The following is a 27,343-nucleotide window of genomic DNA, read 5'->3' as shown; positions in this document are numbered from 1 at the left end:
GTCAGAGGATAATCAAATACTCCATGGGATATGATGGATCTTCTACTACTGGAATGGGGAGAGGGAGAGATAGTGGAAAAACAGGGATGGATGAATATTACAGAATTTTGTTTGATTGACATTGGAGATCAGGGAATAGTTATGCAGAATTTTCCTTCAAGAGATTAAATTCAGGAGCCAAAGGGAAGAGTCCAATATGGGGTGGATAATACATGGCGAGTGGAAGCCATGGACTCAATGAGTCAAATGGCGTGCTTCATTGTTCCATGCTTTCTTGTGATGTTATGATTGGCTCAGGAGTGAAGTATTACATTGTCATTGAGTTCAGAAGTTTCTGATAAAGTCCCTGAAAACCAGGCTGCAGAATAGAATCAGGATTTGGGGCAAAAGTATAAACTCAGGAATGTCAAAATACATGGCAGTAGACAAATATGACTAAATATCAGAACATGGACAGAACAGCTAGGTACACCAGTTTTTTTTTAAACAAACAATTTACTCAATCCTTCAATTCATTTACCTTCACCAAATAAAGAGCCAAAGAATATTAGTTCACCTGATCAGCAGTATAGCCCTCTCATCAACATTAAAGCACAGCACCAACAGTCAATGTACTAACTTGATGTAAGCTGTCATGTTTTGTTAGAAGAGCCAGACATTTTAAAATATTTAGAATGACATACCTAGCTTTTTGTGATAAATCCATTAAGTGGAACAAGGACTCAAAGAGGCGATATCGTAGAATTAACAGGAGTACTTTATTAGCAACTGGGAAACACGTTTACAGACAGCCTGCATCAGCATCCTGTCATTCCACCTTGTGCAGACCTATACAGGAAGCAAACCTCTGACCTTAGTAGCAGCATTGGCTACAGCACCACCTGGTGGATAACCTTAATCATAACATCCCAGATTACTATATCCCTCCTCCCTTAAGATTTCAGTATGAATTTCTTAACAAACAACCATTCCTGAGGGTGACATAAGGAGTCTCCATTCATCATGTTCCGTACTTGACGAATCTAACAGTTCAGTATCAATCTCTCTGGTGGCTTGCAAAACCTTTGTGAACGTCTAACAGTAAAGTCCCTGCTTGTTTGTGGTGAAGCCACCAGCTGCTCCTGAGCAGTGCTCAGAGTGTCTGACTCGGCAACGATGGTTTCCTCTTGACGGATAGGTTCTTGTGGAATTATCTCTGTCCCTGGTGCTGGCACCACAGATGCACTTGGATAACTGGAGGCAACCCTGTCTTCAGTCATTGCATCTGGAACCTTCATTTCAATTTCCCCTTGTCTGGGAAGTATCTGATCTACATGTCTGCATACTACCCTACCATCTCCCAACATGATCTTGTATGATACTGGACCAGTCATTGAGTCTATGAAGCCAGGAATCCACTTTGGTCCATAACTGAAATTTCTGGTAAGGATCGCATCTCCTTCTCCAAAACTTTGGCTCTTTGTTCTTTTGTCATGGTTCTCTTTTTGTTTGTTTTGTCTGTTTTCCATTTTCCTTTTTAGGTCTGGGTGGACAAGGTCAAGAGTGGAGCGTAGTCTATGAGCTAATAACATCTCAGCAGGAGAGCGTCCTGTGGTGGATTGAGGTGTTATTCTGTAGCTGAACAGAACCCGTGACACTTTGGCTGCTAAACTCCCTTCTGCACTTTTTTTCATCATCTCCTTAAATGTTTGTACAGCTCTCTCCGCAAGTCCATTCGAGGACGGATGATATGGGGCCGAGGTCACCTGCACTATGCCATTTTTTCTCAACAACTCTTTTGTCTCTGTACTCACAAAACAAGTGGCATTGTCACTCACCACGATCTCTGGTAGCCCTTGATTACTGAAGCTCCGACGCAGGCAGTCTATAGTAGTAGTGGCAGAAGCAGAATTTACAGGATAAACATCCATCCATTTGGAATGTGCATCAATGATTATGAGGAACATCTTCCCCATGAATGGACCCACATAATCTAAGTGCAATCTTCTCCATGGTTTATCCGGCCACTCCCAGGGGTGGAGAGGAGCTACTGCTGGTGCCTTCCGGTGTTCCTGACAAGTGCTGCATGTCTTGACTAGATTTTCTATCTCCTCATCTAGCTTTGGCCACCACAAGTAACTCCTAGCCAAGGCTTTCATACGTGAGACCCCAGGATGACACTGATGTAGTTGCTCTAGGATAGACTGTCGTGCTGGCGGTGGAATAATCACTCGTGCTCCCCACAACACGCAACCATCCTGCACACTCAGCTCTGTTTTACTGACACTGTAGGGTGTGAAGTCAGCCCCTTCTGGATGCTGTGGCCATCCCCTCACCACATATTCTCGAACTCTAGACAGTACTGGATCTTTACCTGTCCATGTTCTTACTTGCTCTGCAGTCACAAGTGCCGTGTCAGTGTCCTCCAACATCAAAAATCTGTCCTCTGGAGCTGCACGGATTGGTGTGCCTGGCAGTGGAAGACGGCTCAAGGCATCTGCGTTCCCATGGCACTTGCCCACCTTGTAGACGATGACATACTCATATGCCCTCAACGTCACTGCCCACCTCTGGATCCGGGGTGACACCATCTGTGGAATTGCTTTCATTTCGTTGAAAAGAGAGAAGAGGTTTATGATCGGTGCATATGGTGAACTTCCTGCCATATATGTACTTGTGGAATCTCTGTAACCCAAACATTACTGCTAACCCCTCTTTGTCTACCTGGGGATAGTTTTTCTCCGCTGGTGTTAGAGTTCGGGACATAAACCCTATTGGTCTTTCAGTTCCATCTTCCATGCAGTGTGAAAGAACTGCCCCCACCCCGTAAGGTGAAGCGTCACAAGAGAGAATGATGTCTTTCTCTGCATTGTAGTGAACCAGCACATCTGACGACAGCATCAGTTTCTTGGACTGTTCAAATGAAAGCCCCTGCTCCTCTCCCCACTGCCACTGTGTCTCCTTGTGCAGTAGTTTGTGAAGAGGTGCTAACACAGTTGACAAGTTTGGTAAAAACCTGTTATAATAGTTCAGCAGTCCCAGGTAAGCTTTTAACTCAGCCACATTTCTGGGAGCAGGGGCGTCCTGCAGTGCTTGTACCTTCTCCTTGAGTGGATGGAGCCCGGTGGCGTCCACTCTGTGTCCCAGGAACACTGCCTCGTTCCCCAGGAAAGTGCACTTACTTCTCTTGAGCCGGAACCCTGCCCTCTCCAATCTCTGTAGTACCTCTCTCAGAGTGCTCAGATGCTCCTGGTTGGTTCTTCCCGTCACCAGAATGTCATCCAGATAGATGGAAACATGTGGAATCCCTTGCAGTACACCTTCGATTGTCCTCTGGAAGATAGCGGGACTAGATGAGACACCAAACGGTAAGCAGTTATATGTAAACAAGCCCTTGTGTGTATTTATGGTGACATACTTCTTTGATTCGTCATCCAGTGTAATCTGCAAATAGGCATGACTCATATCCAACTTTGTGAATTTCTTTCCTTCAGCCAGGTTTGTAAAGAGATCCTCTGTTTTGGGAATAGGATACTGCTCTAGTTTGGACACCCGATTGACTGTCAATTTATAGTCTCCACAGAGTCTTACCGAATTGTCCAGTTTTAACACAGGTACTATGGGAGCTGCCAATTCCGAACATTACACCGGCTCCAGTATGTTCTCTCTCAATAGGCGGTCAAGCTCAGCCTCTACCTTTGGCTTCATGGCATAAGGCACAGGTCGTTGTTTAAAAAACCTTGGCGGTGCCTCCTTGTCTACATAAATCTTAGCTGAGGGGCCATTAAATGTGCCAAGTTCCTCCTTGAACACACTCTCATGTTCACTCAACACTTCTTGCAAAGTCAACTGTTTGCCCGCATCTATTTGATGTACTGCTCCCCAGTCTAATTTGAGTACTTTTATCCAGCCCCAACCTAACAGGTTTGGTCCGGTACCCGATACTATAACTACAGGTAGCTGTTCCACTGTGTCCCTGTGTTGCACAGTTACATTGGCTGTACCTAATGTCGCTACTCGTTCACCTGTATATGTTTTAAGATGCAGGGAGCAAGGCTTTAACTCTGGAACTTTTGCACGGTTCCACAATTTTGAGCACTCTGCCTTGTTCATTATGGTCACGCCGCACCCTGTATCCACTTCAAAGTTCACCTTAGTGTCATTTACTGTCAGTTGCAATGTGATAGGAGCCACTTTTGGAATGTTCTCTAACATGCCATACATTATGAACATGCCCCCTTCTTCCTCAGTTTCCCCGTTGATGTGGTGTGCTCCATGTTTTTTCACTTCTCTCCCTTGGTTTTGCTGTCCTCCCCCTTTTGGTTTGGATTCCTCCACAGGTGATTTCGCCCTGCAAGCTCGTTTTATGTGTCCTTGTTTCCCACACTTGGAGCACTTTTCATCCAGAAACCGGCATTCACTCACCAGGTGATCGCCCTTGCATCTATAACATGCCTTCACATGCTCACGTTGTGGTTTCTGATGCATGTTCAACTTGTGCACAACAACCTGACCTGCAACTTGCGTAGCATTAGCCCTGTCTGAACCCTGTATTTCTTTTACATCTCGGTTCACTGTCTCTATGGCTTGAGCAAGTTCCAATGCTTTTTCATAAGTAAGCCCAGTCTCGGATAATAATCTACGCTGCATTCAGGTGTCCATAATTCCGCAAACTAGCCTATCTCGCAGCATTTCCTTCAGGTTGTTCCCATAATTGCAATCTTGTGCTAATTTACGCAACACCGCTACATAGTCCATTACGCTCTCTTCCTCTTTCCTGTTCCTTGAATTAAACTTGAACCGCTGTACAATCTCACTAGGCTTAGGGTTGAAATGTTCTTTTAGCAAAGCCACTAATTCAACAAATGATTTGTCTCCAGGCTTTTCAGGACTGAGCAGATTTTTCATCAAACTGTAGGTTTGGCTTCCCACTGAACTAAGCAGAATGGCTTTCCTTTTTCCGGCATGATTTATTTCATTTGCTTTGAAAAAATAACCCAACACTTCACAGTATTCTTCCCAGGTTTGTGCTTGAATATCAAAAGCGGAAACCGTTCCTACCGTGGCAGCCATGCTCTCTTCCAGCTTGTAGCTAACTTTAGCTCGTGATTTTGTTGTTTAAACGTCCCGGCAGACGTTTCTCCTTTATGCAGGGTCCTTAAGTTGCCTCGTCACCAAATGTGATAAATCCATTCAGTGGAACAAGGACTCAAAGAGGCGATATCGTAGAATTAACACGAGTACTTTATTAACAACTGGGAAACATGTTTACAGACAGCCTGCATCAGCATCCTGGCATTCCACCTTGTGCTGACCTATACAGGAAGCAAACCTCTGACCTTAACAGGAAGCAAACCTCTGACCTTAGTAGTAGCATTGGTTACAGCACCACCTGGTGGATAACCTGAATCATAACATCCCAGATTACTATACTTTTATCATCTCAATGATTGGAAATGTAAAAATGTATTTATGAAAAATGGGCACCTTCAATTTTTTTGTTTCTTCATTTTTTAGGTTCTCACAAAATATTCTATGGCTGAGAGGGCAGACAGATAATTTGTTAGGTAATCAGGGACTAAGAACTGATTGAAAGCAATCGGCCGCATCCCTCTCCTTCCCACTGTAAAACTACCAGATCTCCGCTCAGTCAATAACAGTATCTCGGCATACGAGTCACAGATGTGATGCAACATCCTAGCAGTTGGTGGCATAGCACATTGAAGTACTTGTTCCACATTTTCACAGCATCTCACTTGCACAGAGAAATCAAACAAATATATTTCTGCTATATATTTGAATAAATCTTGTAATCCCAGTGGGCTTTGTTGCAGACCAAAAGACAAATGATTTATTTTTTTAAGCCCAATCCTTATTCTTCCTTTCCCTGGAAGAAACTTGCTGGACACTGATTTCCCTCCACTAGTTTTCCTCTGTTCATTCTTCATATGTGCGTCTGCGCCAGGAGTGTCTGCAGGGCATTCGAATGAGATGTTAAAGCTGAACCTGACCTGTCCTCACTTCATCATATTCATATACATGCTCTTACCAGCAGCAGTCACTGGATAGCAACCAGAAGCAGGATCCCTTGTTGATGTTTCCTCTCCCTCACCTAGGGAGGTTAAGTGTAATGCTTCTATCACTGCCTCAGTGGTGGTGGGTTAACTCAGCAACAAACAGGTTTTGAACCTGGGGTCTTCCTGGCCATGCAACAGTACTACAGCAGGAAGTGCTTTTGTGATCAATAATCAGGATTTGTCACCATAAACTCATTTGTTCACAACTATTTCATTAATTTTTGAGCTCAGAGTTGGAAAAACGTTTCACATGCATAACAAATCAAGCAATTTGCACTAAACAAAAAGCATTATAAGCTCACATCAATACTCTGTAATCAACATTCAGAAACTTGCCCACTTTAATATAGCTTTTAAGCACATTATACAAACCTCAAAGTCTCCCCTACAGATGACAGAAGTAAAATATTTACACAGCCCTGTAATGAGAAGAGTTTTGAAATTTACAACAACAGCAATGTCAAGATTAAAATATCCAACAATGAGGAAGAATGACTCTGGTTGCAATGTGCAGCAACATTGTGAGTGCATGTAAAAATAACATTAACAACTGTGCTTCACGTGGCAACCACAGCAATTCCTCCCCCATGTGCCGGGAATTTTCTCAGGGGTTCACCCATTCGGCCGCTGTAACTTCAACAGAAGATCGGTGAAATCCCCGTTTGTTTATCAGAGGTTTCTACCAGTCTTACTCCAAAATTAGGGCGGCCAATCAAGAGAACCCCCGAGGAAATTTTAGGCGATTGTATCTACGGGCGACACAATAATCGCTGCGGTATAGAGGTCAGGAATGTGGAGTTTTTCAAAGGCATGTGATTTTTGCAGAGCTATCTGAGCAGCTCTTGCAGTTGTGCTAGAATTTTAAATATTGCAGCTCCAGGGCCATAAGAGATTTGATCATTAATCAGTGGTGTAAGGAGGAAAAGTGCAGAAAAGGCAATTAGTTCTTACAGCTGCTGCAGTCTTATGACTGTTGCCCAACAGGATCTCACTTCTGCCACACTAACTGCTGCAGGGCTGGTTTTTGCCAATAGTCTGCCCTCCTTTCCAGATAATGTGACCGGGGCATGGACTCAAGGGCAATGGCAGCCCTTTGGCACCTTCATTTACTGGACTGGCCGTGCCTCGATGTATGGATGTTTTAAAATAGTGATCCTATGAATTCAATTTTTTTTAAAGTATAATATTAATGCAAATGTATTTGCACCACGCTGTTGTTCCACTGTGCATTTTGAACCAAATCCCACTGGTCTCAATGTAAGATTGGCTCCAAATGTTTGGTACAACAGTACCGATTCCAAGTTTCACAGAGAAAGTGGGGAGAAAATTACAAATCAGGTGCATTTTTTTTCCAGGAATACAGTCTGTTTCCCAAGTTTGTGAATGCAGATGATGCTTACATAAAAGTCTCATAGGAAATACATTCATATTCGAGACATGAGTTAGAGTCTCAGCAATGTGTGCCACTGATTCTTTTGCTTTTGTAGAGCGTGCTCATTACGGCACCAACCTTTGCTTCTTTAGCTTTCTGCTGCTGTTGCTCCTAATGAACCCCAGTGCAAATTTGTTAACAGATCCAACAGCACTGCATTAACTCAACTCCAACAAAACCCAGTCTGGTGCTGGAATGTGCCAGTCAACTCCAGTATAACGGGTTGGTGCTGTAATTAGCACTCGCTACAAAAGCAAAGCTAGTGACAGAATCGATGGCAATGACTGGCACAAATTGCTAATCCATTTCGCTCATGTCTCCCAAATGAATGGAGCCGACAACCATGCCACATTCAAACAGATTTTATCATTTCATAATGTGCACAGTAAACCAATTTAACCAACTGCCTGTTCAACTTCCTCCCTGTCTCATTGTGGGAGTGTAGTACATCGATATAAGTGTGAACAGGCAAGTGTGCTCCAAGTTACTTTAGTGCACAGAGACCAGGCCTACATACAAGGGTGCTTTGAGTTTTGGAAACCAGAGAGGCACCGCTATGGGTGCACATGGTGCTGCCAGTACAAAAGAGACACTGTTGTTTAATCACCTTACTCATACCCATGCTGTTATTACAACAACAATAACTTGTATTTATATAGTGCCTTTAACGTAGTAAAACGTTCCAAGGCGTTTCACAGGAGTATTACAAGACAAAAATTTGACACCGAGCCACATAAGGAAAAATTAGGGCAGATGACCAAAAGCTTGGTCAAAGAGGTAGGTTTTAAGGAGCGTCTTAAAGAAGGAAAGAGAGGTAGAGAGGCGGAGAGGTTTAGGGAGGGAGTTCCAGAGCAACAGATGACATGGCCACCAATGGTTGAGCGATTATAATCAGGGATGCTCAAGAGGGCAAAATTAGAGGAGCGCAGATATCTCGGGGGGGAGGGTGGTTGTGGGGCTGAAGGAGATTACAGAGATAGGGAGGGGCGAGTCCATGGAGGGATTTGAAAACAAGGATGAGAATTTTGAAATCGAGGCATTGCTTAACCGGCAGCCAATGTAGGTCAGCGAGCACAGGGGTAATGGACGAACGGGACTTGGTGCGAGTTAGGCCACGGGCAGCTGAGTTTTGGATGACCTCAAGTTTACGTAGAGTAGAACGTGAGAGGCCAGCCAGGAGTGCGTTGGAATAGTCAAGTCTAGAGGTAACAAAGGCATGGGTTTCAGCAGTGGATGAGCTGCGGTGGGGCAGAGACGGTCACTATTACGGAGGCGGAAATAGACGGTCTTAGTTATGCTGTGGATGTGTGGTCGGAAGCTCATTTCAGGGTCAAATATGACACCAAGGTTGCGAACAGTCTGGTTCAGCCTCAGACAGATGTTAGGGAGAGGGATGGAGTCAGTCGCTAGGGAACGGAGTTTATGGCAGGGACTGAAAACAATGGCTTTGGTCTTCCCAATATTTAATTGGAGAAAATTTCTGCTCATCCAGTACTGGATGTCGGACAAGCAGTCTGACAATTTAGAGACCGTGGAGGGGTCGAGAGAGGTGGTGGGGAGGTAAAGCTGGGTGTCGTAAGCATACATGTGGAAACTGACGGTGTTTTTGGATGATGTCACCAAGGGGCAACATGTAGATGAGAAATAGGAGGGGGCCAAGGATAGATCCTTGGAGGACACCAGAGGTAATGATGCGGGAGCGGGAAGAGACGCCATTGCAGGTGATTCTCTGGCTATGATTAGATAGATAAGAATGGAACCAGGCGAGTGCAGTCCCACCCAGCTGGACGACGGTGGAGAGGCGTTGGAGAAGGATGGAGTGGTCAACCGTGTCAAAGGCTGCAGACAAGTCGGGAAGGACGAGGAGGGATAGTTTACCTTTGTACTGAAAGGCAGCTGGTGCATTCGGGACTGCCTGCTGTGCAGAATTGTACTATAAATGCAGCATCGCTCTTTCATACAACAACCTTACCTGATCATCTCCATACAGAATCATGCAGTCATCTTCACCTGTAGAACTGGAGAATAAAAGAAATTACAGGAAACTCTCGATTTACCGGCACCTAAATAACCGGAAATCTCTGTTACCCGGCAAAATTCAGGAGTAGGTTCAGGTAAGTTTTACTTCATATTAGTGGCCATTCCTGGATCTGTGGCTGTGTAACCGGGGTTCCTGCACCTGTTGCTAAGCAACAGGGACGCCAGGATCTTGTGGCCGGGATTCCTGCACCTGTTGCTAAGCAACAGGGAAGCCTGGATCTGTTGCTGTGTACGGGGCTCTCGTACCTTTTACTATACCTCTCTGTAATCCGGACTTTTTGATAAACCGGCACCACGCCGGTCCCGTTGGTGCTGGATAAAAAAGAGTTTCCTGTAAATTAAAGCCATAACATGACAACCTCTCGTCACCCCTCCCAGATATTTGGACCATTTTGCAACGAAAAAGATCTTTGAATGTTATTCCAGTTCAATAACACGGTCAGCCTGAAGGCTTCTGCTGCATCCATTTAAAAAAAAACTGTAAACACCGTGAAATATTCATGTGCTACATTGCTACGTGTTAATTTTATAAGCTCTAGTATAGTATGGGCAGCAGAATCTGGAATAATCTTAAAAAAATAGCTGAATGCTATGATTGGTTGGGGAGGGGGGGGGAAAGGGAAACTGTAGGTTTGGTTGGCTCAGGAAGGATGACCTAGGATGGGCCTCTTGGCCTTCCTCACTCATATTGATCTTGCAATCTTGTAAAATGTAGAAAGTGTACAATTGCACCAATTATGTAAACCAGTATAGGATTTTGATTATTTAAAAAAAATCAAATATATCATGCACGAAGGAATACCTCACCAGTTGGTATTTCTTACCAGTAGTCGAGCTGCAGTGGTCCGGTCTCCAAACCAGTGATCTGACAATGTGGCTCAAAGGTAGATAGCTCATAAATCTGAATTTCTCGATCTCTGAATTCAAAAAGTTAAAGAAATACAAAATAGGAGTTTGAAATGCCTCCAGTCTCTTCATTTAATTCATAATATGTGCCATTAAAAAATAAAACTGACAGAAAGAACCCATACCCAGTACTTAGGATGAACTTGTTATATTGAGACATGATGGTGAAGTCAGTTATCCATTTTGGCTTTCGGCTAGCAGTTCTCTCCTAAAAAGTAAAACTAGTGGAGTTATTTTCAATCTTACCAGCTTGTATTGAGCTACTTTTACTTTAATAAACACAATAAAATCGTACATATATGGATAAAGCAATGACATGGTGTGTGATCATTTATGATTGACTGTCACCTCAACCCAGAGCGTATGTACAGAAATTGAGATTTATTCCAATTTTCACCTTATTTTTTCCCATCCTCTTATCAAAGTGAAGACTTATGATGTGGCACCAACAGATCCTTGGGTATCTCAATGAAATGCATTTACCCAATGAGCGATCACAGAAACATAGAAGAAAGGAGCAGGAGTAGGCCATTCGGCCCTTGGAGCCTGCTCCGCCATTCAATGAGATCATGGCTGATCATCCAAATTCAGTACCCTGTCCCTGCCTTCTCCCCATATCCCTTGATCCCTTTAGCCTTAAGAAATATATCCAACTCTTTCTTGAATATATTTAATGAACTGGCCTCCACCGCCCTCTGTGGCAGAGAATTCCACAGGTTCATCACTCTCTGGGTGAAGAAATTCCTCCTCATTTCAGTCCTAAATGTCCTACCCCTTATCCTTAGACTATGACCCCTGGTTCTGGACTCCCCGACCATCAGGAACATCCTTCCAGCATCTAGTCTGTCCAGGCCTGACAGAATTTTATAGGTTTCGATGAGCTCCCCTCTCAATCTTCTAAACTCCAGTGAGTATAAGCCCAATCAACACAATCTCTCCTCCTACGTCATTCCTGCCATCCCAGGTATCAGCCTGGTGAATCTTCGCTGCACTCCTTCCATGGCAAGAACGTCCTTCCTCAGATAAGGTGACCAAAACTGCACACAATACTCAAGGTGTGGTCTCACCAAGGCCCTGTACAACTGCAGCAAGCCATCCTTGTTCCTGTACGCAAACCCTCTTGCTACGAAGGCCAACATACCATTTGCCTTCTTAACCGCCTGCTGCACCTGCATGCTTACCTTCAGCGACTGGTGTACAAGAACACCCAGGTCTCTTTGCACTTCCCCTTCTCTCAATCTATTGCCATTCAAATAATAATCTGCCTTCCTCTTTTTGCCACCAAAGTGGATAACCTCACATTTATCCACATTATAGTGCATTTGCCATGTTTCTGCCCAATCACCTAACCTGTCCAAATCGTACTGGAGTTTCATGACATCCTCCTCACAGCATACCCTCCCACCCAGCTTTGTGTCGTCTGCAAATTTGGAGATGTTACATCCAATTCCCTCGTCCAGATCATTAATATATATTGTGAACAGCTGGGGTCCTAGGACCGATCCTTGCGGTACCCCACTAGTCACTGCCTGCCACTCGGAAAATGACCCGTTTATTCCAACTCTTTGCTTTCTGTCCACCAACCAGTTCTCTATCCAAGTCAATACCTTGCCCCCAATCCCATGTGCCTTAATTTTGCACGCTAATCTCTTATGCGGGACCTTATCGAAAGCCTTCTGAAAGTCCAAATACACCACATCCACTGGTTCTCCCTTATATATTTTACCAGTTACATCCTCAAAAATTTCCAGTTGATTAGTCAAGCATGATTTACCTTTTGTAAATCCATGTTGACTTTGTCCGATCCTGTCACTGCTTTCCAAGTGCTCTGCTATTACATCTTTTATAATGGACTCTAGCATTTTCCCCACTACCGATGTCAGGCTTACCGGTCTATAATTCCCCGCTTTTTCTCTGCCACCTTTTTTGAATAGTGGGGTAACATTAGCTACCCTCCAATCCATGGGTACTGTTCCAGAGTCTATTGAGTTCTGGAAGATGACCAGCAATGCATCTACTATTTCTAGGGCCACTTCCTTAAGTACCCTGGGATGTAGATTATCAGGCCCTGGGGATTTATCGGCCTTCAGTCCCATCAATTTTCCTAACACCATTTCCCTACAAATACTGATTTCTTTCAGTTCCACCCTTTCATCAGACCCTATGTTCCCCGGTATTTCTGGGAGGTTATTTGTGTTGTGTCTGTGTGTTGATAGAGACACTGAAGACAGGAGTTGGTTTCATAGGTGTTTACTAAACAAAGTCTGGAGGGGAATTAACTGATACAACACAATATACAGGCTTATATAGCCCAAGTGGCCATTACCGGCATTATAGTACACATGGGGCTCTTAAAGGCACATACACTACAATTCCTCCCCTTTTAGCCAACCAGTACATAATATTTTAAGTAATTATTAATTACATGTTACAAGAAAAATAATCTACACATTGCTGCAGTTAATTAATTATAAGTCAGTCTCTCTGGAGGCTTCCTGACTCGGTCCAGATAACGCCTCGGTGGTGTAGTAGTTTCTGGTGGTGTAGTAGGTTCTTTTGGCAAGGCTGATTCGGCTTGAATGCCAGTGTCGGGTTCATCGGGTTCCAGTGTCACTGGATCGGAGGTAGATATGGGTATCTCTACTTCATCGTTAGGCATATAGGGTTGTGGTGTAGGTTGTCCCTTTTCGGATGACTCTATGATTTGGTCAGCATGGCGCCTTATTATGCTTTCTCCAATGTCCACGGTATACATCAGCGGTCCTAGTCGTGTGCAGATAGTTCCAGGCTGCCATTTCTCGTTACGGTAGTCCCGGGCCAAAACTTGTTGACCTATCTGGAAGGTTCTAGTTGGCCTTTCATTCATGCCTTCAAATTGCCGGTTCTCCACATCCCTTCTGATGTTGGGCTTGATCAAATCCAGCCGGCATCTTAGGCTTCTATTGAAGAACATCATGGCGGGAGTTTGGTTTGTAACCATATGTGTTGCATTCCTGTATGCGAACAAGAAGTTATCCACCTTGTGCTGAAGTTTTATGTCTTCATTACCCATGGCCTTTATGGCCTTCTTGAAGGTCTGGACAAACCTTTCAGCCAATCCATTGGTGGCGGGATGGTATGGGGCGGACGTGTAGTGCTTAACCCCATTGTTTTTTAAGAACTTCCTGAATTCTTCGGACACAAATTGCGGTCCATTATAAGAACATAAGAAATAGGAGCAGGAGTAGGCCAATCGGCCCCTCGAGCCTGCGCCACCATTCAATAAGATCATGGCTGATCTGATCCTAACCTCAAATCTTCTATCACTGTGCATCCACCCGAACCCATGTGATCTCCCGGGAGAGGCGAAAAGCCAGATAAAGACCCAATGGCCAATTTGGGAGAAAAAAATTTGGGAAATTCCTCTCCGACCCATCTAGGTGATCGAAATTCTTCCAGGAGATCACTCTGTCCCTATATTTTCTACAGTACTTACCTTCTGTAAAGGCGATCTCCACCCCAGCCAGGAACAGGAATAAAACCATCTCCTGAAATCTAACACAGAATTAGAACACAGTAGGAGCAGAACCAGGCTACACGGCCCCTGGGCCCACTCCCCTACCCACAGGGCCATGACCATTCCGAACCTAGACTCATGTCCAAATTCCTGCCCGCTCCCCGTAACCCTTAATTCCCTTTACTTCTAGGAAACTACCAATTTCTGTTTTAAATTTATTTAATGATGTAGCTTCCACAGCTTTCTGGGGCAGCAAATTCCACAAACCTACCACCCTCTGAGTGAAGAAGTTTCTCCTCATCTCAGTTTTGAAAGAGCAGCCCCTTATTTTAAGATTATGCCCCCTAGTTCTGGTTTCACCCATCATTGGGAACATCCTCACCGCATCCACCCGATCAAGCCCCTTCACAATCTTATATATTTCAATAAGATCGCCTCTCATTCTTCTGAACTCCAATGAGTAGAGTCCCAATCTACTCAACCTCTCCTCATATGACCACCCCCTCATCCCCGGGATTAACCGAGTGAACCTTCTTTGTACTGACTCGAGAGCAAGTATGTCTTTTCTTAAGTATGGACACCAAAACTGTATGCAGTATTCCAGGTGCGGTCTCACCAATACCTTGTACAACTGCAGCAATACCTCCCTGTTTTTATATTCCATCCCCCTAGCAATAAAAGCCAACATTCCATTGGCCTTCTTGATCACTTGCTGCACCTGCATACTAACTTTTTGAGTTTCGTGCACCAGGACCCCCAGATCCCTTTGTACTACAGCACTTTCCAGTTTCTTGCCATTAAGATAATAACTTGCTCTATGATTTTTCCTGCCAAAGTGCATAACCTCACACTTTCCAGTATTGTATTCCATCTGCCAAATCTCTGCCCACTTACTTAGCCTGTCTATGTCCCTTTGCAGGTTTTTTATGTCCTCCTCACTCACTACTTTCCATCCCATCTTTGTATCATCTGCAAACTTTGATATGTTACACTCGGTCCCCTCCTCCAAATCGTTAATATAGATTGTAAAGAGTTGGGGACCCAGCACTGACCCCTGCGGAACACCACTAGTTACTGGTTGCCAATCTGAGAACGAACCATTTATCCCAACTCTCTGCTTTTTGTTAGGGAGCCAATCCTCCACCCACGCCAGAATATTACCCCCAATCCCGTGATTTTTTATCTTGAGCAATAATCTTTTGTGTGGCACCTTGTCAAATGCCTTTTGGAAGTCTAAATACACTACGTCCACTGGTTCCCCTTTATCCACCCTGTATGTTACTTCCTCAAAAAACTCCAGCAAATTTGTCAAACATGACTTCCCCTTCATGAAACCATGCTGAGTTTGTCCTATTAAATTACAGATCTGTTCCGGCAGCCCATTCCTGGCAAATATGGTCCTTAATACTGTGATGGTTTTTTCCGTGGTGGTGGAGGACATCTTTATTACCTCCGGCCACTTGGAGTGTGCATCAACCGCAATTAAGAACATTGAGTCCATAAATGGACCAGCAAAGTCGATGTGTACCCTTTTCCAGGGAGATGAGGGCCACTCCCATGGACGTAGAGGGGCTTGGCGTGGAGCGTTTTGGACCTTCTGGCATCCTAGGCAGCTCTTGGTCATTTCTTCGATGTCTCCATCGATACCTGGCCACCATACAAACGCCCTGGCTAGGTTCTTCATTTTCACTCCACCCAGATGCCCCTCGTGAAGCTCCTTTAGAACTTTATCCTGGAGTTTGGGTGGAATCACCACTCTGGATCCACACATCAAGGTTCCTCGGCACACTGACAGCTGTTCTCTTCTTTGCCAGAATGCTGGCAACAGTGGTTCGCCATGTGCTGGCCATCCCTTCACTGTTAAATCGTAGACTCGTGAGAGAGTCGGGTCATTTCTAGTTTCCCTTTCAATGGCAGCATTTGTTACTGGTAGACATTTGACTATGGTAGAGTGGAAAATCTCCACTGGGTCTACGGTAGGTGCTTCTTCTACCGTTGGCAACGGTAGGCGCGATAACCCGTCAACATTCCCATGCTGTTTTGATCCTTTGTATTCTATGTTGTATTGGTGTGCCCCTAGAGAAAAAGGGACCACCTCTGTAGCCTTTGTGCTGTCATAATGGGAACACCCTTTTTAGGGTTGAATATGGAGATGAGGGGTTGATGGTCAGTCAACAAGGTAAATTTTTGTCCGTGTAGGTAATGGTTGAATTTTTTCACTCCCCATACCAGGCTGAGTGCTTCCCTGTCGATTTGGGCATAGTTACGCTCAGCTGAGTTCAATGAGCGTGACGCAAAAGCTATCGGCCGTTCCGAGCCATCAGGGAATTTATGCGATAATACTGCTCCTACGCCATAAGGGGATGCATCGCACGCCAGTCTGATTGGCAGTGATGGGTTGTAATGAGCCAAAACTTCTTTGGACGTGATTAAGTCTTTGCATTTATGGAAGGCACGTTTACAGTCTTCGCTCCATTTCCAAATTACTCCTGTTTGTAGCAGTTCATTAAGAGGGTGTAGAAGAGTTGATAAGTTCGGTAAAAATTTATGATAGTAATTTATTAATCCCAGGAACGACCTTAATTGTGAAACATTTTCAGGTGCTGGGGCTTTTATGACCGCTTCAATTTTTTCCAGGTGACTTATGCAACCCTTCCTTATTAATTATGTGGCCACAATATGATATTTGATTTTGGAAAAATTCGCACTTGGGGCGATTTGCTCGTAGGCCCCGTTCTCTCAGCCTAGTGAGCACCTGCTCCAAATGGGCAAGGTGCTCGTTGTCGTTTTCTCCTGTTACAAGGATGTCATCTAGGTAGCATTGAGTCCCCGGAATCCCTTGGAGGACTTGCTCCATAGCTCTTTGCCAGATAGCTGGAGCGGATGCTACTCCGAAAACCAGTCGATTGTACTGGTACAGACCTTTGTGTGTATTTATCGTGAGATATTTTTTAGAGGCCTCTTCAACCTCCATCTGTAGATATGCCTGTGCCAAGTCAATTTTGGTGAAACGTTTCCCTCCGGATAGTGAGGCGAAAATATCTTCTATCCTCGGAAGAGGATACTGTACCGTGTGAAGGATCGGGTTTACAGTCACCTTGAAGTCTCCACAGATGCGAATTTTTCTCTGTTCCTCAGATTTATCATTATTCAATGCTTTCTTCATGACTGGAACGATGGGTGTTGCCCACTCGCTCCAATCTATTTTGGATAATACGCCTGCCTTTTCCAAATTCTCCAGCTCTGCCTCGACTGCTGGACGAATTGCGTATGGCACCGGTCTTGCCTTAAAAAACTTGGGAATTGCTGCATCTTCCACTTTTATTGAGGCGGTGATGCCTTTCAAGATTCCTAGTTTCTCTTGAAACACTTCTTTGGCGTTGGCCAAGATGTCTTTTAATCGTTCAGGTATGACGTCAGCATCGTTTTTTTTCTTACTGGTCACCGTCAGTGCCTGAATGGAGTGCCAGTCTAAACGTATTTTCCTGATCCATTCACGTCCCAACAGCGGTGGACCACCATCTTGTAGAATGTATAAATACAACTTTTGTATTTCCTTGCCGTTGTATACAACAGGCACCCTTATTTTTCCTTTGGGCTATACTTTCTGCCCCGTATATGTTTTTAAGATAATGGATGTGTCTTTTAAAGGTATATGCGGAAATAGCCGCTCGTAATCCCGTCGATTTATGACGGTCAGAGCTGATCCTGTATCTAGCTCCATTTTAACTGGGGACCCTGCTATCGTGAGGGTAACCCAAATGGTCTGGTAATCATCTTTGGGCAATTACATTATGTAATTTGAGACAGCTTAGTCTCTTGTTTTCGGAGTCGCTATCGCTCTTCTGGTCTTCAGAGCTACTGTCCGTCATCATTTGTACCTTTCTGTACTTTTCTTTATTGATTTTTTTTTTCCTGTCTGTGGATTTTTTTTGTCCAGATTGGCATACCCGTGCAATGTGTCCAATCTTTCCGCATTGCCTGCATGCTTTGTCCTTGAACCAACAGTCCCTCTGGTCATGGGTGGATCTGCCGCAGCGATAACATCTCTCGAAACCCTGTGTCATTTCATGGGTGCCGAAGTCCTGTGTCTTTTGTTGTATCTCTGCAGCTCCTCTTGCAGCTGCTTCGTATGATACAGCCATACTGAAAGCCTTGTCCAGTGTTAAATCTTTTTCAGAAAGCAGCCTTTTCTGTGTTCCTTCAATTAAGAGACCGCAGACGAATTTGTCTCGAAGATAATCTGCTGGTCCTGCCCCGAATTGGCAGTGTTTTGATAGCTTTCTTAATTCGGTGAGGTAATCAGCGTTACTTTCATTCTTGTGTTGATTTCTCTTGAAGAATTTGAATCGTTCCGCTATCAGCAGCGGTGTTGGGTTTAAGTGCTCCTGTAGGGTATCAACAATTTCTTTAAAATTCTTGTCCTTTGGTTTGGCTGGAGTGATTAAATTTTGTAACAGCCCGTATGTCTTTGCGCCCATTAAGTTCAGAAGTACTGAAGCTTTTTTTGCATCTTCTATTCCATTTGCGGTGCAATATACCTCCACTCTTTCCACATATGTGGTCCAATCCTCTATCTTGTTATCAAAAGCATCAATAGCACGGTGGCATAGTGGTTAGCACTGTTGCCTCACAGCACCAGGGACCCGGGTTCAAATCCGGCCTCGGGCGACTGTCTGTGTGGAGTTTGCACATTCTCCCCGTGTTTGCATGGGTTTCCTCCGGGTGCTCTGGTTTCCTCCCACAGTCCAAAGATGTGCGAGTTAGGTTGATTGGCTATGATAAATTGACCCTTAGTGTTAGGGGGATTAAATACGTGGGGTTACGGGGATAGGGTGGGATATGTGTTGGTGTAGGGGTTACGGGGATCGGGTGGGATATGTGTCGGTGCAGGCTCGATGGGCCGAAATGGCCTCTATCTGCACTGTGGGGTTTCTGTGAATATTGCCAGACTTAGGCATCCTAGAAATAAAATGGCACTTCCCGCGCTTTTCTTTCTTTTCTGCAAAAAAGATATGGCGCTTCCTGTGCTTCCCCGCCGCTGCTGCCGATGACAACACTGTTTCCACCGGTTTCCGTTCTTTTTATTTATTTATTTACAGTTGGAGACTCGTTCCCGCCGGACTCTCTCTCTAGGTCTGAACGCCGACCTGCTTGCAGCGCCGGCCGTCTCCCGAGTGCTCCCTCCCCGTCTGTTACTGCTTGCCTCCATTTTCGCTGCTTGGCCTAGCTGTAGAGCCAGCCGCTGTAGCCCCAGCCCGATGCCCAGGAAGGATTATTGCAGTACCTGCCACCAGCTTGGCTAGCTGGTGAAACCACAGCTTTTTCTTTTTCTTGATTTTTCTTCAACTTTGGACGCCAGAGGAATCGATGTCCTTGAGGTGCTGCCGAATTGCAGGTAAGTCCGTTTCCAATTCGTCGCCACTGTTGTGTCCGTGTGTTGATAGAGACACTGAAGACAGGAGTTGGTTTCATAGGTGTTTACTAAACAAAGTCTGGAGGGGAGCTAACTGATACAACACAATATACAGGCTTATATAGCCCGAGTGGCCATTACCGGCATTACAATACACATGGGGCTCTTAAAGGCACATACACTACAATTTGTGTCCTCCTTTGTGAAGACAGAACCAAAATATGTATTTAGTTGGTCTGATACCAGTTAAAATCAGTTAAAATCGCCCAGGTTGCTTACCCGCCCTGGAGACCCAGGAACTAACCATTCCTCTGGGCCCACCCCCCACACAAAGAGAGTTTAGGCCTTTTCTCCCACAAGCTCCCCCCTTCTCGATCATAAGACCCTGCTGAAACCCCTGATGTTTAACATTTTTATTGAATATTTAACTGGTCTGGCTCTCTCAGCGGACCAGTGAGTTTATTCAGTGAGTAGCAGAACCACAAAAAACCCAAGGGTCCCAGGTTTGATCTACAATAGGAAGGGAAGATAAGCCAAGCTTCTTTGTCCTGCTCACTATCCTGTATGAATGTCTATATATGTCGGGTAGGACTGGGTTCAGTAGTGATGCTTCCAGCAGTCAAATACCCTGAAAGTCTAGAGCCTGGATTTTATCTGTCAGCGGGAGACTGCACTGGTGAGTTAACTTCACGCCCACTAATTCCAACGGAAACTGGACTTGCGCACAGTTAAAATCGCCCAGGTTACTTACCCGCCCTGGAGACCCGGGAACCAACCATTCCTCTGGGCCCACCCCCCACACAAAGAGAGTTTAGGCCTTTCCTCCCACAGGCTCCCCCCTTCCCGATCATAAGACCCTGCTGAAACCCCCTCCGAGTCCCCTGTTGCAGACTTGCCCCTCCCTTCCCGATCATGAGACCCCTGCAAGACCCGGCAGCCAATCTTGCTACGTATCTAATGTTGGTGGGTGACCTCTGGGGTGAGCAATCTTGCACTACTTCTTAAAGGTCTGCGGCACCTTAAAGGAGCAATTGTGGGTTTGAAATTTGGCTGCTGATATCCTTGAAACAGTCTTGGTAACTGTCTGAGCAATCGTAGCCACAGCAGGGCACCACAGTTCGGGGAGAAGGCCGTAGAAAACTTCCCGCAACATGTGCAGCACAGTAAGGATGTCCTGTCCCCTCATAATTTTGAATTTTGCGTGACTGAATGGCGGAGCGTGCTGGCTGGCTTTCAGTTCCTGGTAGCGAAGAGTTTCCCGCAATTATGAGACCCCGGCCTCAAGATTAGGCCGGGACGGTGGCCAGCAAGGTAAATTGCAGGGAGGGTGGGTTTGTGATCGTAGAGGGTGGGAGAATGGGGCGACAGTGGTGCAGATTAATTTTGTGGGTCCTGGAGGAGTGGGATTCGTACTTGGGTCACCCATTCTGTGCAGTAAACTAACCCTATAACTGTCTTTTGGCCCACACAGTTTAGAAGATGTCAAAAAAGTGCTGAGAAACACTCACCAATACTTGAAAAAAGCCCTCAATGTGAATTGCAGCTAGAAGTTGCTGGTTAGACCTTTTTCTGTGCATTACACCCATGAACAATCGAGAAGCACACACAGAGTATAACTGAACCAAAATCAGCCCAAATGTTGTACATTAGCAATTGCATGCATATTTTTAAAACTCGACCAATGATACACTGGTCAAATGGTTCAATTTGAAATCTCCTTGCATGAGTTTAATGGTTGGGAAATGTTATTTGTTCTTGTGTATTATTACAAACATACGTACAAAGAGTCTCCTACTTCGTCTCAGCTGTAGCTGGGCTGACCAGAAGGAAATGGTCCCGTCCTCTCGCATCATGATGAAGGTATCATCAGGCGTGAAGTGTATGCGCAGGATCTGCTCTGCATGAGAAAGCTCCCTGATTGTCGCAGGAAGGGAGAATGAGCTATGTTTTGATCGTGCGTAGGACTCTTCAATCTCCCTGTATTTTAGTTGCATGTACGTACAGAATTCATCCTGTCAAAGAAATTATTATTTTTAATAGGATAAAGGAATTATTGAAGGACACAGAAAGGGAGAAACAGATGAGAGACAGTAAGATAGATCCAAAAAGAGAGATCAGAGAAGGGAAGATTGAGAAAAAGATTGGAAAGAAGAGAAATAGATTGGAAAGAAGATATATTAGCAAAATATCGATGAGAGAGAATTAGAATCTGGTTTGATTTTGACGCTAAATTCTGTATTGTATTTTTCACTGGGCATCTATTTTCTGATGATCAGCAACCAACCAGTGAATAAATACTGTCTATCAAGGGCTCGACGGGTCGAATAGCCTCCTTCTGTGCTACAACCATTTTATGATTCTATTAATTCTGTATTTTGTGGGATTGTGTTAAAATCATAGCTTAAAAATCCATGAAATTAAAATCCTTTTTTTTCTTATGGGTCTAGATTCTTCTCCATGATTCCACTTGAAATCGGACGGGATAGCACGAGAGAATAAAAGAAAATTCATGCAGTGTGGCATACTGATGCCTCACCGCCTGACCTGCCCCACGTTGCCAAGATTGCCGCTGGCTGCTCCTTCTCCAACCACTTATTGCAAATGATGGCAGAAGGCACACAGCAGATTTTCCTCCCATCTGCTCATACATCCTACAGCCGTGATAGGGAAAGTGGCAGTAGGTCCTGGGATGTGGCGGTAATGGCCTTAAGGTGTATCTATGGAGAGAGAGAGCCTTGTGGCGGTCTCCTCTCTCTCCATTCTGTTCCTCCCTTACCTTGCTTTGTAGGACTCGTCTGGTGATGTGGCACTAGTCCCATTGCAGCACCACTGGGTTTTGCAGCTGGCCAATGGCAGGCTCCCTCTTGGCAGCATGGAGCCTGCCGTGTATACCGGATGATCCCTGACCGCAGTTGTAGTGGTGTCAAAGAGGTGGGAGAAAGCCCTGCCTCGCTGAAACACCATCACTGGGAAGAGAATTCCAGTCCATTTATGCTACCACTGGCACCGGGTAAGTCAGTAAAAATAACTACAACGTAAAAGTTGTGTAGGTAAATACATCCCATGGCACAGTGCTTGGACATCCAAAACCAAGAAAATCTTAGAGGTTTCATCCCTGGACTGTGCTAAATTCAACAATCTCACCCAAGACAGCAGGAATGCTCTACAATCACACTTAGTGAGGTAAATTTTTGTCTTCACCACCTGGGCGATAAACTGGCCAGGCAGATTGGCCTTTGGTGCAGAAGCCGCCCAATGCTCATTCCACTGAGATCAATGAATCGGGCTGGTTCTATAACTGGAGCCGATCCACTGCCCCAGCTTACCATCCTGGTGGCGTAGGTGAAAATAATCCCTAGTGTACTCTGCCTAGGCAGGAAAGAGAAATTGATTGGAGATCATGTTCCTCTCTGATCATTATTCAGTGGCACTGCCAGAAGTATGTGCGTGAGATACTAAGGTGTGATGCTTCTTATGATTGAGTAGACTGCTGAAATTGACTGTTCAGATTCAGAGGTAAAGAATGGTCACTTGGATAAAACACCAGAGGCCATGGAGAAGGGGCCAGGGAAAAGAAAATTAGAAGGATAACTGGAGGAGAATGAAGGGACCATCGGCATCTTGAATAAATGTTTGGAAAACTGTTTTTGATTACCAAACACGTCATACAGTGACATAAGTAACATTAAAATAGATCACTTATCATGGTAAAAATAATGCATGTTTTTTCCTACTGTATGACTCAGTACCAACTATTCATTTACACATTAAAACATTGGTGGAGCTACATAAAGACATTTGAAAGAAAATTGGAAAATTAAAACATATAACAGCATTTATATAGTGACTGTAAAATAAATAGAACTTCACATATTGGGAAGTTTAACACTGTTGAAGGGACAGATCTGTATAATTACATTCTCAACTAACTTACTTGTGTCTCTAAATTGGTAGCAGCTTGGCTCCTCTCCTTGTTATTTAGAACAACCTCTCCAGGTTATCTCACAGTCAGAAAAAAACTGCAAGCAATAAATGGGCTTCTTTCTCTCAGTATAGGCTTTTTTAAGATTGTTCAGTTAGGACTTGACATTTTGCACAGTTTGATATCTGGAGTGTAAAGACAAGACTATGATGGATGTACACTAGGCACAAGGGCCCCTGAAATTTTCAGGGAAAGCATCCTGGTGTAAATGCCAGCATGTGTCCATAAAACATTCTGAAGCCAGGGGAAGGTTCTCCAATTGGAATAATCCAAGCAAGTACCCATGCCACTGGGGGTGCACCTCAGGGGCCCGCCAGATATGCCCTTTCTGATGCAGGTGACCTTGTTTGGGGTGAGCAGATAACTGGCAGCGAGGACCGGGAATATCTGGGTCCCGGCCAAATTTCTAACTTCCCTTGCACTCCTGCCAGATTTATGTCTGGGAGTGTGGGAAAGGTTGGATTTTTGGCCTCGAGATTTCTATATTTTAAATTGCAACCACTTAGAGAACAAAGATTAGTGGCGGAAATACGGGCACCAAGTCAATTTGTTGCGTTTAAATACACATCCTGATGATTTATTTGCTCCTGTGCCGCCACCTTTAATTTTTGTCACTTGCACATGCACTAGAGTTGAGCAATGCAATCAATTATCCCTGAATAATTTCCAGATTTAAAGCATTTACAAAGGGAGCTTTTTGGGTCAAAAATCACGCTGTGCAAAATTAGTAACAAATGTTAATATGTTTGTAAGAAATTCCTCTGCCCACTATTTTAACCAAGATAATAGCCCGTTCATAAATTTTAAAATGGTTATTGATATTGCACAGCACAAATTGAGCGCATATACCTCTGCAAGACTAGCTGTTATTATTCAGCTCCATGCTTTACAGAAGGGTAACAGTAAGCAATGATGGCCTTGGAAAAGACAGCAGTACTGATGAAAGAAGCAGCCTCATTATAATGGACTGGGCCTGAGGGATGAGAACATCAGCTATTGCAGCCTGTGCTGATTAAATTATCTACAAAATACACCTTAAAGAGGGAGCAATACTATGAGGAAATTATTTTTAAAAATCAACCAATTTCAAAGAATTATAATCTTTTGTTTTGTGTTAGCTGCTATTTTTTTTTTTAAATCAACCTTTTCTCTTAATTTGTTTCATGTACCTGCCCTTTTCCTGAATATCTATCTAATTTACAGTTTCAAGTAGCTTAATGATGTTTTTCCCTGATGTGAATTCAACCAGGTTCTGGATACGAGGGCAGGGAATGGGGAAGATTTGCAGATTTGCTCGGGTTAAACAACAAATACTGATGACACAACTGGGCAAACTGACTCAGAAAAGGTTATTGTGCCCGAAGTGTAAGGAGCTGATTCACCTCACAAAATACAATTAACCCGAAATATTTTGGTGATCATGCAGTTTTAACTGTGCATGTTCATTTAGCTCCCTCACAGTGATACTTATAGCAGCCAGTTTCTTTGATGTATGAGATCATCAAAGATTCTTTTCAGAAATGAGCAAAAGTATATTAAAGATAACCATTATTCCTTTTAACTTTAAAAATGGTTATTGAGGGAATCGCTTCAAGGTACAGGATGGTTTGATCTGGCAAAGCCTTTCATTCCTGTGAGGGACTGAGTACTGAAGTTTCCAGTGTGCAAGATCAGTTTAAGCATTTCAAAGTAGCAATGAGTACGTGAACAAGTAACCAAATTCTGCAGTCACGACATTGAACATACCCATTCAATCTGACCATTTGCAGAATAATCAATCTTTCTGAAGAGTTCTCCTATTTGGTCATCATGCTAGAATGAAGAAAAGAACAGTGAAATGAGTTAAACTAGAAACTGTAAACAGCACTGACATTATCTTCAACCTCGGTCAAAAATAAAGTAGCAAGATCATAAGAAACATCAAGAGTGAGAAAAGCTTTTTTAGTCTATTGAAGGTCAGCTCTAGGTACCCCTGCCATTATACAGTACAGCTGCATTCTGAACATCCCCAACATTTTCATCTCTACTACCCTCCCTGGTAGATTACTCCAAACATTTATCATTCTAACTAAAGAAGATCTTCTTTATATCTGGTTTAAATTTACTTTGTGATGTTCCCTTCTTAACTGTCTTCTTTGCAGACTGTGGAGCGTAAGCTTCTCTGATCTTGTGTCAAATGTCAGCCTCTTTACATTTGGATCACAGTTGCTGCTCCTTTTGGTACCCTCTCCAATGTTAGTAAATGTTTTTGTGGCATAGTGACCGGAACTGAACAGAGCACTAACCAATGTATTGTAAAGTCATTGCAAAAAGTGGACTGTTCTGACTGTATGGGGGGAATTTTAACCCCACCCAGGGGGTTAAAAATTTTAAAAGGGGAGCCTGACCCCAACCCACCCACTTCTGATTTTTACGGAGGCAGATTGGGGGGTGGGCGACCAACCTGCTCCCTTTTAAGGAGACCGCATGCCATTTTAACTCAAGTTTTATTTTTTCATGCATGGAAGCAGAGATTCCCGGGCCTTGGGAATTCCGGCAGGTGAAAGGAGGCGGGGTGGGCCGGATCCCTGAGGTAAGTGCCTTTATTGCATTGCTTGTGGGCCAGGAGGAGCAGGAGTGCTTCCTCGGCCCACCGAGCTTACCTTTTAAACACACCGCGATGGGCCGACCCCTCCCCCCACCCCAATGTTTGGCACCCCCCCTTTGATGTCCGACTTCTCCCCACGAAGTCCCATTCACGGGCCCCACCCCCCAATGAGGCTTTTTTCCCCTCACCCCTCCGATGATCCATTCACGACCCCCCCCATAATGTCCTATTCCTGTCACCTCATCCTGCGATATCCAGTTCCCCTTGCACCCCACCGCCCCCTGATTTCCCAGTAACCCCCCCGCGATGTCTAGTTCCTCTCACCCCTCGCCATCCCCGATGTCCCATTTGCCTCCCCGATGTCCGATTCCCCTCGCCCCCGCCATGTCCGATTCCCCTCGCCCCCGCCATGTCCGATTCCCCTTGCCCCCACCATGTCCGATTCCCCTTGCCCCCGCCATGTTTGATTCGCCCCCATGATGTCCCCAATGGTCTGTAACGTATGTGCCTATCTCTGTCCAATTTCTCTAGTTTTCTGTCCACATGTGTGTGTGTCTCCCACACTAATTCTGTTTTCTATCACACAACAAAGCACTGAGGGAAGTGATGGAATAATGCCCAAAAATTCATGCAGCTTATGGAAAGGCTCAATAATTTCAATCCATTGGTAGCCTTTGGAAAGGCAAAGGGAAGAAGAGTTAAGTGATAGGGTAGCATGTCAAGTGAAAAGAAATTTAGTGGGGCGGTACAAATGGAGTCTGCAGGCAAGTGAAAGAGCAGCTCAGCACCTGATCCCCTGTTTGATGGCTGGTGAAGTGGAGGTGGCACTGCATGAGGTGGTTGCCAGGAGTGTGGCCTTGTTCATCACTCCAGGGTATCATGGCATGGCAGCATTCCTGGAAGGGAGTGGAGAAAGGCTTCAGGCAGGCTACAGCTGGCCATTACTATAACTGGCTGTGCCATGTTAGCTGCAGTTGTCCTTGTAATAGATGGCACAGCTCTGCATCTCGCTCTCTGTTGACCTGGAGCCTGTGAAGAGCTAGGGCAAGCAGATATGGTTGGTGACATCTTGGCAGGCTATGTCGGCTGCTGATCAATCTGGAGTGCTTTTCTTTCGCATACAATCTGCATGAAATACTGTGGTTCGGATGCTCCCAAAGAACCATCCATATTATTTGTAGTACTGAGTCGGCTGCCACAGCCCCTTGGGAGTTGGGAGTCTCCACATGCGTTAGTCTTCTGACAAAACAAAGTATGTGCACTTCTGTCTGTAGATGTACATGTGAGGGCACTGGTGGGTGGGCACAGAACACCTCCGTTACAGGGTGACCTGCTGGTATCCCTCCATTGGTCCTCCTGCTCTTCCTATAAACTCAGATTATAGGGCCAGCAGCAGAATAATTACCACAACGTCCGTTGGTAGCAGAA

At 44.7% G+C, this 27,343-nt stretch overlaps 1 protein-coding gene across 1 annotated transcript in view; it reads right to left on the bottom strand.

The window, feature by feature from the left end:
- wdr95 (WD40 repeat domain 95) overlaps positions 1-27,343 on the bottom strand; it is a 255,032-nt gene that overhangs the window by 135,449 nt on the left and 92,240 nt on the right. Inside the window, 6 exon segments of the mRNA XM_085999311.1 lie at positions 6,429-6,475; positions 9,461-9,506; positions 10,353-10,445; positions 10,560-10,642; positions 21,128-21,358; positions 25,075-25,140. Coding sequence (XP_085855437.1) covers positions 6,429-6,475; positions 9,461-9,506; positions 10,353-10,445; positions 10,560-10,642; positions 21,128-21,358; positions 25,075-25,140 — 566 coding nt within the window.

The sequence above is a fragment of the Somniosus microcephalus genome, chromosome 10, assembly GCF_052327205.1.
Source record: "Somniosus microcephalus isolate GS21.2 chromosome 10, FLI_Smic_1.0, whole genome shotgun sequence".
Classification (NCBI taxonomy): domain Eukaryota; kingdom Metazoa; phylum Chordata; class Chondrichthyes; order Squaliformes; family Somniosidae; genus Somniosus; species Somniosus microcephalus.
Note: the sequence above shows the minus strand (reverse complement) of the source record. Positions and strands in the feature narration are given on the sequence as shown.